Raw genomic sequence first — 12,632 nt, 5'->3', positions numbered from 1 at the left:
TTTTTATTTTTTTTTTTCCTTTCAAAATTTATGGATGTTTATTAATTTGAGCACACGTGTTGAAATCCAAACTCTGCACAGAGCAGTTGATATTACAAGTTTGCAATATGAGGCACTATTCATTATTATTGCATAACTTTGACCCTGGTTACCGTTACAAAATTATGCTTTAAAATGAGGAGAGAGATGCTGACGGGAAATATAATACACCCTGTCCTGTGGAGACACCGTATTCAAGTCTAATTGAATTGAGCAAAAACTGGTGTATTAAGGCATGCAACATTACTGAATACGAGAGTACACTTGTCATTGATATGTGCTTGATCGATATAATTTCTTGTCCGGGTATAGCAAAATAGCAACACAGGGAATCGAGTACCTTAATACGGTCAATGTATATAAATAATTTGTTAATTATAGCAAACACTGGTTCAGCCTTGGGAATCAAAATGATTTGATCGTGAACTTATTTAAACCACAAACCAAAGAAACTGTCCTAGAACGTCACATATGATAATTTACATGATGGATACCATTAGCCCCATTTCACTGTATATCAAATTAGATAAATTACAGTCTCTGAAAAAAGACTTTACATGTATAAATGTATTTCCTGCATCTACTAATCAAAAGCCCTATTTTTCCAATGTATATACAGGCTGTAGAACTTTGTAATAAGTTTTATCTTCACTATCACATATATTACAACATTTCAAAAGATCCTTTGTACAGAAGAAAAAGAGTTATATGCAAAGATGAAGTGCCCCTCAATAATAAAATGTTCTTATACATTATATGGAGGATAAAATAGGATGATGATTATTTGTTTATAAATTGACATCTGAAATAAAATAATTTTGAAAATCATACTAATAAACAAACAAGGTGCTGATATGCTTTTTGCCAAAAATGATAATACAACTGGGCATAATGACATGTGCGCAAAGAATATACATAAATAATGATGACGTACATTACCATTCTCCGTTACAAAATCAAAGGGGTGTCACATACGTTGGGTGCATGTGTGGAAATGACTTCCTGGATTTGGCTACTTTGCTGAAAGGGAGGATGTGTGCGGGTATATGTGTGTGTGTGGTTTTCAAGGTGCTGCTATCAAAAAGGTTGCCATTTCTTTTTACTGGCTTCGGTCCAGTAAATGCATTTAGCAGCACTATCAAATAATATGGGATGGCCTGATGCTCTGAGTTTATGTCTGCACGTCTAACACGGCATGAAGAGCGTTGGAAACACTTGCAAAAATGTCCGTTATTATGACTATAAAAACGTACATTTTAATTACATTTCCTGATTAAGGTTAAGCGATGTTCAGACGATATCTCTGCCAGTAACTGCATCTAAAATGTTTTCTTTTTGTACATATATAATATGTGCTTTGTATGTATGCATACACATGGGCATAGGTTTTGTATCAATACTGGGGGACACATTTGGAATGGGGGGTATGTTGGTCCTCTGCCAGAAAATTTTAAGCATCACATGCTTAAAGGGATAGTTTGGATCTTTTGAATTGGAGCTGTAGAGGTGCTTAGCCATGGTCAGTGTGTTACAGACAGTACATGTCGGTCAGCATGCCCCCAGTTTGGAGAAGCAGACAGGATTAATGGCACAGAAGCTAAGCAGCGTACTGCTGAAAATGGTGGCAGCAGAAAAAACCTTATCCACCTAAAATAATAACAGTTTAATTGTATGTTATATTTAGTATATTTTTACCACTTTATTTTGCAGTCAGACTTGGCATTTCTGACGGCGAACTGAAGCTGTGTATCAATCTCTTCAAAGCCAGACTCCATTGAAAAAAACAGTAATTTTACATCGCTGAACACAGGAGCTGCTGATCTACTGCTGCCTCCATCAGTTAGTTAGTTTGTGTTATTGAGTGACTTCGGCATTTAAAAGGGTTACTTCAGATTTCCCACAGTCACACAATAACACAACAAATTGTCTGACTGAGGCAGCTGTAGACCAGCAGTTTCCATGTTCAGCGATTTTAAATTACTGTTTTTCTCAATGGAGTCTGGTGGCATTAATAATAGATGGGGAACTGAAGCCGTTAACAGCTTCCACGTCAGAAAGGGCCATCTGTGGTGAGGTAAAGTGGTGAAAATATTCTGAATATAGCGTATACTTAAGCTTTTATCTATTTTTTTAGGTGGCGGAAATACGTTTTGTTGCGGACCCCATCCACAGCAGTGCATTGTTAGCTTCTGTGGCAGTACTCCTGCCTGCCTCTCCAAACTGGGAGAGTGCCGACCGACATCTACTGAATGTAATACACTGACTATGGATAAGTATCTCATAGAACCCCACTTCAAAAAATCTGGACTATCCCTTTAATTTTCTTGCCTGGGTCCAGAGCTATGAATCTGCCCACTCCACCGAATTTGGAGCGCGACAAGTTGACAATTCAGGTAGTTTTCCACACAAATTTGTTCCTTTTCTGCATCAATTTATGGTGCAAATATCTTAAATTTTATCACAATAGAAGTCCAAATGTTTGAAATATTGAGGGGTCATGCCCTCTGCGTCCCCCCGGGCATATGTGATTCTTCCACTTTTCAGTATTTCCATAGCCAAATCTCAGGTAAATCAGACAACATATATCTGGTCTGAGCTGAGAACATTTCAAGTGACTTTCTGTACTTGAGACAAACAAAATAAAATGATTCAGAGTAACTCACTAACTGAGACACATCAGATTAGAGCCTTGTGCTGGAGCTACGAACCAATCAAACAAGAGGGAGTCGTGGTACAGTGCGAGGAGTCGGCCCCCAGGCTGGAAAACTTCTCCTCCGATATTGACATCAGCAAACAGAACAAAGAGAAGGCTAGCGTTCCTTCCCATCACTTTGTTCAGTACGTATTGCTCTTCTGTATTGTACATCAGGTAGCACACTATCCCTGTAACACTGCAGCTGATGTCAGTTTCAGCTTATGGTCAAGTGCGGCTGTGCAAAAAACCACAACGCAGGTTTCTTTCACCATCAAAACCCAGCTGAGAAAACAGAGCTGAATAACCAAAAAAAAAAAGAAAAGAAAAACAGATTGATAAGGACAGAATGAAAGCGTGAGTCTGTAAGGTGCCTCTATTTTTTTTTCTTCACATACTGGAAATCTCCTCTGATTGTTTCAAAGTTCACTGTACATGAGGGGTTGTATTTTTCTGAGTCAAACATAAGCAATAAGCAGGCATTTAAAAAAAAAAAAGCAAGATTCAATAAACAAAACATACTGAAAGTATATTTATCCTTTAAGATTGCACTTTACTGATTGCTAATCACAGCACAAATTCCACCAAAGATTTTTTTTTTTAAAGAAATGCTTTCAAGAGGCTCAACATAAAGAATAGCACTGATGAGATCTGGGGTTGTCCGGCCCTGTGAGCGGGTCATAAACGGTGTGTTTTTATTTGCTGGTGTGATGATATGTATGTCCAGTTTCCATTGAATATCTGTCAGTGTTGATGAGGTTGATCCATTCAACTTGTGGCTGTTTGTTATTTACCGTTTGCTGGCTGTGAGACAGGTGAAAGTCCAGTCCTCGTTCGACTTCTACGCGGTATGCCTCGGATTTAACAGCAGGCTCCAGCAGGCAGAGGAATCCATCCGTGGTGAAACGGCGTCCTCTGCTGGTCACAAATCGGACTCACAGGGAGCCACGGCGCAACAATACTGCCTGTAACTCCAACTAGGCCCAAGTGCATTCCTGTGATTGAGTTCAGCTCCTAACTTGTGTCTGCTCCCACAGGAAATCCATTCCACACAATGGGGTCTTTCACATTATGAGTGCTGGAAAAGCAGCCATTTGAACAATAATGAAAAGAAAGATACCAAAAAAAGAGACTGTTGCGATTGCATTATATATATTTTTTTTGTCCAAATAAAGAGTGCGAGTTCATCTTTAAAAATCAAAGTGAAACATTTACAAACAGTGCTGTGAAAGACAGTTCCCTATTAGACTCCAAACAATGACAATAACAGATCCTGCCGTCTTTTCCTTCCAGCCCAAAGAGGATCCAGAAGTGACCCTGTTTGTGCTCCTCTTCATCTTCTCTCCTTGTGATGGATGAGAGTGTGTGTGTGTGTGTGTGTGTGTGTGTGTGTGTGTGTGTGTGCACGTGTGTGTGTGAGTGCGTCTGTGTGTGTGTGTGTGTGTGTGTGTGTGTGTTTGCGTCCAGGCCAGCTGAAAAACATTCACAGGGAGATCCCGCTCCCCCGGCTGCCTGTGTTTGTGTGTGTCTTGTTTCATTGATCACTCTCTCTCTCGTTCTCTCTGTATCTCTATTCTCTCCGTCTGATTCACACCAGCATGTGTCTCCGTCGGTGCAGGGCCAAGTGGTCAGATCTGGAGAAGCTGCGGTCACAGTCTGCACACTTGAAGGGCTTCACCCCCGTGTGTTTTCTGTAATGCCTCGTCAGCTCGTCGGAGCGGGCGAACTTCCACGTGCAGCCGTCCCAGGTGCATTTGTATGGCTTTTCCCCTGGAGAGGAAGACAGGAAACAGAGGGCACGGTCAGTGGCTGTAGATCACATGTTCGGTACCAGAGGTGGGGTCAGGTCAATAGCTGTGAAAAGTTGTGGATGGTACCAATGGAACCGTTCTGTACTGTCCCCATTTTTGGTCCCCCCTCTGTTGGGGTACCTAGCACACAGATCTGGTACTAAAAGGTGGAGCTGTGACCACTGCAGCCTGATTGGTCAATAGAGGACGGTCACTCTGCTCAGGGCTGAGTTGTGGCTGGTTTGAGGCTCATGTAACCACTGTTCATACTGTGGAGAGTTTTACTAGTAAACTGTAACTAAGAAATGAAAGGATGTTTTGCTGCCTCTTGCAGCAGCTGGGGAGAAAAATAACTTAATTCACTGGCCCGACTGCTGGTGACTTTTAAGAAGGAACGTTTACTTGTAATGTCACTCAATGCATGAGGTGACGACACGAATCAATCAACACACCTTAAGTTTCTGTGGCAACTTTGACCATTACCTCCGTCTTTATATGACATACACTTTAAGTAATGAGTGGATCTTCAAGCGTTCATATATATTAATTTTGACAAGGTTATGTGAACTGCATATATTCTAATCATCACTTAGAGAAATAAAAACACATCGTGGACCATAGCTCCTGTGGGCTCCGGCAACACTAAACCACTGAGCTTACTGGTGAAGAACTTACGGAAGCGTATTGCATTCACTTGACAAATAAAAAAAAATCTGTTTTACTGAGTAATTTTTTCTGTTTTTCGGAGTAATTTTTTTATTTTTCTGTTTTTTGGTGTAATATTTTTTCTGTTTTTCGGTGTAATTTTTTTTCTGTTTTCCGTGGTAATTTTGTTTCTGTTTTTCGTGTTTTTTTTTTTTTGTTTGTTTTTTTCGGTGTAATTTTTTTCTGATTTTCTGAATATTTTTTTCTGAGTTAAGAGAGCAATAGAACAACAGACGCCTTCATTCCTTTCTTGAGAGCTTGATATAATGGAAGCAAACATGACCCGCTTGTTTAGTTTAATCCAGTGTTACTTTGTTTTGGGTTATGTGTCCAACTGATTCTGGAGAAACACTGCAATGTCCAGCAGATCTGAATGGGCTTTTCGTCTGAACAACTGCAAAGTCTTAAGGTGCCTGCGTAAAGTCGACAAACTAATGATAACACCATCTATATGACTTAAAGACAAGAGTATCTCCCAGTGTCTCAAACCCAAAACAAAGTAACACTGGATTAAACTAAACAAGCAGGTCATGTTTGCTTCCATTATATCGATCTCTCAACAAAGGAATGAAAGCATCTGTTGTTCTATTGCTCTCTTAACTCAGAAAAAAATACTCAGAAAAACAGAAACAAAATTACACCGAAAAACAGAAAAAAAAAAAAAAAAATTACTCAATAAAACAGATTTTTTTTTTATTTGTCAAGTGAATGCAATATGCTTCCATAAGAACTAAACGCACAAACCCACTATTTTTAAATATCCCATGGAGAGAGACTCTCACTGCAGCCTGTTGTATTTTGTTCAGAAAATGTTGGCATGCAGCCTCGTCTGTGGATGATAAACGAGGTGCAGACTTCCATCTGTGTCCCCAGTAATGAGGAAATACAGTGAGTGCTGGATGGAGCAATGAGTGACAACAACCCCGCCCACATTTAAGGGTACTGTTTGCAGTGGAAACACTAGGGTCTAGGTACCATGTCTGAAGGGTTACTGTTGGTTCCAAAGGTACCATAACGAAAGTGTTTGTTGGAAACGGGTCTATTGTTTTGTGAGTCATAAGTAAGTCTCAAGTAGGGATGCACAATAATATCGGCACATCATCGGTACCAGCCGATATTGGCTTTAAAATGAACAATTGGAATCAGCCAACATGCTAGTCATTTTTGAGTCTGTTAAGTCTAAAGTCATCAAATTTGTGACTCAAGTCCAAGCAGACGTTGCGCTAGACTTTTTCGTCGCCGGTCATTTTGACCGACAGGGTCATAAAAATCCCGTCATAATCTATTTTTACTGGTCATTTTAATTTTCGTTTTTAAATGACAATAAAGATATTCAAAGACATTTAGTTTTCATTCGTTCGTTTTTAATAAATCCAACAAGCAAGTTATAAAGTGTGCATTAATAAGGACATGAACGAAAAGATGAACAGACATCCACACACCCGTGCCATTAGGCTTCGCCCTGGACACACCGGACGGCACTAACGCGTCACTAACGCGTCCGGTGTGTCCAGGACATTATGTCAACAACGCTACATGAAGCAGATGAATGACTTTTTGTCTGCAGTGTGAAAATGGCAGCCACTGGCTGTGCACTCCGCCACCAAGTGGGCAAGGGTGGTAATTGCAACCGGTCAAAATGACCGACGGCCTTCACATTTTCCGGTCATTGTTGTAAAAAACCGGTCAATGACCGAGAATATCTGGTTAACGCGACCCCTGAGTCCAAGTCACATACTGGCTACTTTAGTCTTGATTCGTTATAAATGTCAATTTGTGTCCTCAAAGTTGATAACCTTCTGCCTATAATGTATTGAAAGAACAGCTGAAAGCCTTTTATAATATTTTTAAACAATCATAAGATAGTGTATGATCATAATATTTTATAAAATCAAAAATCATTGTTGTTTGTAGAAAAAATCACTATCTGTTGCTCATGAAGGCTCGAGTTTTGGTGCTTTCTGCAAGTTTTAGCTCCTAACTTACATCCATACTTTGCAAGTTAGAAGCTAAAACTCTTTACTTTAAAGTTATAGTGAAGTAAAGAATACACAAATATGGCAGGAAAATCAATTTGCAGACTCTTGAAACTTGCTTGAGGTGTGTGATCCATCACAGTGAACAATTAAAGCTAATGGTACATTATCATTGCATAGTAACACAGTTATGGTGCAGATCGATTTGCTACTTCTGCACTTATCACATCATTACAACAAAGGCTGAGTTTAAGTTCGCTCTGATGGGTGAGACAACTCAAGCAAGTTTTAGGATGCTCTCAATAGATCTTCAACTTGTTCCAGTCTTGATCCAGTCAAGCTGCAGTTACAGTTTATATCCTTGTGTGTACAGACTTATATGTAACAACAAATTCTAAAACTTGGATGTGTCACACACTTCACCCCGGCCGCACAGAAGATCTATACAGTCAGCAAGATTCAAGAGTTTCAAGATTAGTGTCAGCAATTTAGTATCTGACCAAATGTCTCTCCGTCTGTTCATGAGTTATGGCACTGTGTAAGGGTCATAAAAGTGTTTTTGCTGAATATTATGATGTCACAGTGAAGTTGATCTTTGACCTACTGGATATAAAATGTCATCACTTTATCATTTAGACATTTGTGTGAAATTTTGTCATGATTACTGTCTGAATTCTAGAGTTAAGGGCAAAAACATGTTGGTGTGACCTTTGACTTTTGACCACTAAATTCTAATCAGTTCATCGTTGAGTCCAAGTGGACGTTTGTCTTTCTGTTTCTTTTTTTAACTGTTGTTTTTTAAGTCATCTATTATAAAGTTAGACTCTGTGTAATTATATAATTTGGCACGACAGCAGCACTAACTGCAACTGTTGATGATGCTAGACGACAGGTGTGTGCTGTCTGAAGAAATCCCAACATTCTTTCCTCCTTTTTGTTTCGTGCAAACAAAAGAAAAACACATCAAATCTGAAGGTTCCTGACTTCAGACAAATGCTGTTTTACATCCTGTCAGCTACACCAGTGACACAGTTACAAAGACCATCAACATGTGACACATCAACACGTCTTCACGAATGTGTGTTCCTCTTGTCTATATAAAGTGTGATACATGATGGAGGTTGACAGGAAGTTGTGTAATTGACCCACATCTATGCTTGTTTTGTTTTCCGATGTTATTTATAACATGACCGAGAATGTGTCAACTTCCCCTTTAAATGTGTCTGCTACTGTATGTATCACTGTACACCTTATTTAAAGCAGACAGTGAGCCATCAGGAAGGCCTTATGGCAGTCATAACCACAGCATCCTTCCATTATGGTGACAAAAAGCCTGAATGATGTTGAGTAAGTGGCTAGGAGACCATATATAATGTATTAAGATGGTTGATATATGAGTTCATAGAGTGTTACATGTGTTTTAATGCATTATGAAGTGTAGGTTTATATAATCAGGTGCGTAAATAAAGACAGTACAGGCAGTGGTCTTGCATTGGGGCCCGTAGAGAGAGCGGGCCCTTGCAAGTGATTCAGACTGCTACCTTGGATATATACCTGCATTCAAAGATAAATTATGAAATAAAAGAATATTACTAATTTACAATTTGCTATTTATGGCCTCAAAATGGCAAACCCATCTGCTTTAAAGGGATAGTGCACCCAAAAATGAAAATTCAGCCATTATCTACTCACCCATATGCCGAGGGAGGCTCAGGTGAAGTTTTAGAGTCCTCATAACACTTGTGGAGAACCCAGGGGAGAGTGGGTAGCAGCATAACTCCACCTAATGGAGGCTGACGGTGCCCCAGATTCAAACGTCCAAAAACACGTAATTGAAACCACAAAATATCTCCACACTGCTCGTCCATAATAGTCTGAGTGGGCGGAATTTCGCTGCATAGATCAGCCTCTCATCGGGCGGAACGAGCCACCCACCCTACCACCTCCGGTTGCAGTTTTCAACATATCCTTTACTGACTTTTGCGGTGTTTGATCTTGCGGGGATGTAGCCATTTTTCTGCAATGGTTTGCGTCCTGTAGGCAATATTTTTGTGGGCGTGTTACACCAAAACCTGTTTCCCCCCGGCAATATTTTTGCAAGCGCACCGTTGCTGTGGCACCGCCCAGAACGATTGTGATTGGTTGAAAGAAATACAAGCAGCCGGGGCTTTTTTTCTTCCAATCTTAAAGTGAGACTCGACCCAGCCAGACCTTTCTTTTCTTGAGGAAGGTCTGGTGAGCGAGACTAGTCCGTAGTGATCCAAGTGTCCTGAAGCCCCGACATAAAAAGTTGTTTGGAAAAACGTAATTTAAACTCTGTTTTTAGCCTCATTGTAGCCTGTAGCTCTAACTGCCTCTCTGTGCACCCCACTCACATGTGTGTTGGGGCTTCAGGACACTTGGATCACTACGGACGAGCAGTATGGAGATATTTTGTGGTTTCAATTCTGTGTTTTTGGACGTTTGAATCTGGGGCACCGTCAGCCTCCATTAGGTGGAGTTGTGTTGCTACCCCCTCTCCCCTTGGATCTCCGCAAGTGATGTGAGGACTCTAAAACTTCACCTGAGCCTCCCTCAGCATATGGGTGAGTAGATAATGACTGAATTGTCATTTTTGGGTGCACTATCCCTTTAAGGTTTTAAATAGTCAGGAGCTATCTAAAACAAAATTATGTGCTTTTTCTATATAAGCTATAAAATTAGTGAATATACTATAAAAACTATTCACTTAAATGATTGATTTTCTCCTGTCTCTGATATCTTTGTCAGATATGCAATGCTAATTTCTGGGTAATATGTACGTATGTTGATATTGTCCGATGTCAAGCCCCTGTTTGTGTCAAGACAATACATGCACAATAACGTGCAACAGGGCCTGTCGTAACTTCCTTATGCCACAGTGTATGATGCATTATAGATACAGACTTAAAAGAAAATGCACCAAAAGGTTGTTCCCTTTTTTGACTGACCATTAGTCATGATGATCCAAGAAGTGGTGGGTGTCATTTTACTTTGTACTCCTTACAAATAAACTCATGTGACAGACAATTTTGGCTTCCTAACATGGCATCAAAATGTTCCTTTGTGCAAGTCTGAGTTGAAGCAAATGACAAACAGGAAAAGGGATAAAGGTGTTTAGTAAGTCCTGGAACTTTAACATGTTTTTCCACTATCATTTCGTTTCAGTTTTGAGTCCAGCTTTAAACAAACTTTGTGAATATCTTGGACTTGAACGTGTGTCTATTTGGATTCAAGTCTGGCTTATTTCCCATGACTGAGCTTATTCTTCCACTCAAGCTACATAAAAATATACTAATTTATTAAGGTTTGATCCAATTGAAACCAGTACAGCAGGTTTACATCTACCATTATGCTACTTTTAATTTCTAATTATTTATTTAGAATAAATTCTTTTTCAAATTGCTCTGGTCACGTCTTGATTTGGCTTTGACCTTTGACCTGTTCCAGATTAAAATTTGACTTTATCCCTTCTTCAAAGTGACAGTCAGACTCTGTTTTCAGTGCAACCTCAGCACAATATTACCTGAGTTACATATTTACGAGCCCATGGCACTGGCTATTACAAACAAGGAGTGTGACTTTCCGGAAACATAAATGTGGTTACTGTCGGATGGCTTGAGTCGACAACATAATAAAATCAAATCACAGGATCTGAGTGTTCACAGTGAGACCTGCTGACCTGTATGCGTCCTCCGGTGTGCTTTTAAATGGGAGCTTTTGGTGTACACCTTATTGCAGCCCTCAAAGTCACATCTGTGGATTCTTCTCTTTTTGGAATCTGGTGACTCTGACCTCCGGGGGCGCCGTATGCTGTCGATGCTGAACGGGGACATGGAACTGCAACGGGAGAAAAAGAACCAACATGAAAGCATTATTAGACTGTGACCGTGACTTTGATATCATCAGTCTAATTCTGAGCAGGTTTTGGGTATGTGGTGTATTCAGTCTGAAAACATGACAACATAAAACATCCTCAAAACAGTCTGCATATACAAAAAAAACATTGATTTTTGAATGTGCTGTTGAAGCACACGATTCTCACACACTACAATGCACAGGTGTTGCACACAGCTGCAATACAGTGTAATTGTGGATGTGATGAAACAGCTCGGAAAACAAGAAATACAATTTTGTGTCTTTGTGAAGTTTAGTTAGCAGTTTCATTTTAAAATGGCTATTTACAGTAGTTTAGGAATATGAATGCTACTGAAACATATCACAAGGTAGCACAACCCATGCAGTGAAGAGGTGCCATCTTGGTTTATTGAATAAAAACACTGATAATACAGACAACAGTGAAACATATTGTAATGCTACCAGTTTTTGTAGGTCATTGTGTTATGGGTGACAGAGTTTTGTCGTTGGGAGACAATGGTTGTTCTGGTGAGAGTCAATCCTGAGAATGTATGTGAAATTAATGTATTACACTGTACTAAACTGTGCTGTATTACACTGGTTTCCATCCTGGGGGTCCTAACGCCCACTAGGGGTCGCCAAAGCTCATAGGAGTGGATTTGTGGGGGATGAGGGGACAGTGGAAGTGGCTCAGAACTTTTATTTCGACAAAATTAAAGACGTTTACAACATAAACGGATGCATAACAGACACAAATTGGTGCATAACAAGTCACCAGAGTGCAAGAAATTAAGTTTTAGATGCTCAAAATTTTCTGGTGGAGGACCCCAAACTCCCCATTTCATATGAGCCCCCAAGAAATGATGAAAAGAAACCTACACCTGTGCCAAAGATTCACAGGGGGATTGCACAGCTTTCTTCTTTTAAAGGGCGTAAAACAACTTAAGGTTTAGATTATTACTCAAGATAGAAACTCAAAAATATATGTCAACAGTCAAAGTACTGCACATTACTTACAAAAACTACCTTTGAATGAGAACAAATTCAATAATACACATTAATGAAACAACCTTTCACATGAAAAACGTCCTTTTTACTATATATGATACATCATCATTCCCTCTCTAAAATCTTCTTTATAGAGCTGTGAGAACATCAACAAGTTTCTCCTTCAAACACCAAAACGATATTTTACAAGATTACATTGAACACATCATGAGAGCGTTGAAATTTACTTTGCCCAGTGCTCATTTTTACTGAAAACGCTTCACAATGTAAATCAATGCAACCTCTGTGAGCTGTTTCTTGTGGCTACAGGCTGCTTAGAGGTGACGATAAACACTCGTCTCAGTAGTGTAGTAATAGCTGAGTGGGTACCAGGGAGCTTTTGTCGTTTTGACGTGATAACATACATCATGTTTTCTAGGGTTCACGTGACGTTGGATATCTCGCCCATCTCCCCTAGAGAGCAGGTTAAGTGTCGTGTTTAGTAGGCTTTGCTATACAGTTATGTTGTTGTGGCTTGATGTAATATGTCAGAATAATAGTAGTAAT

General features: G+C 39.7%; 1 protein-coding gene across 3 annotated transcripts in view; it reads right to left on the bottom strand.

Moving 5' to 3' along the window:
* The window catches only part of klf12b (Kruppel like factor 12b), a 64,729-nt gene continuing 52,097 nt past the window's right edge, over window positions 1–12,632 (bottom strand). For all 3 annotated transcript variants that reach the window (XM_033617681.2, XM_033617683.2, XM_033617684.2), the window contains exons 5-6: window positions 10,903–11,060; window positions 1–4,501 (exon numbers count right to left, since the gene is read on the bottom strand). In XM_033617681.2, the coding sequence (XP_033473572.1) occupies window positions 4,320–4,501; window positions 10,903–11,060 (340 nt within the window). In that variant the 3' untranslated portion in view covers window positions 1–4,319. The remainder of the gene's footprint in view (window positions 4,502–10,902; window positions 11,061–12,632) is intronic.

This window comes from Epinephelus lanceolatus, chromosome 14 (genome assembly GCF_041903045.1).
Source record: "Epinephelus lanceolatus isolate andai-2023 chromosome 14, ASM4190304v1, whole genome shotgun sequence".
NCBI classification, from domain to species: Eukaryota; Metazoa; Chordata; class Actinopteri; order Perciformes; family Serranidae; genus Epinephelus; species Epinephelus lanceolatus.
Note: the sequence above shows the minus strand (reverse complement) of the source record. Positions and strands in the feature narration are given on the sequence as shown.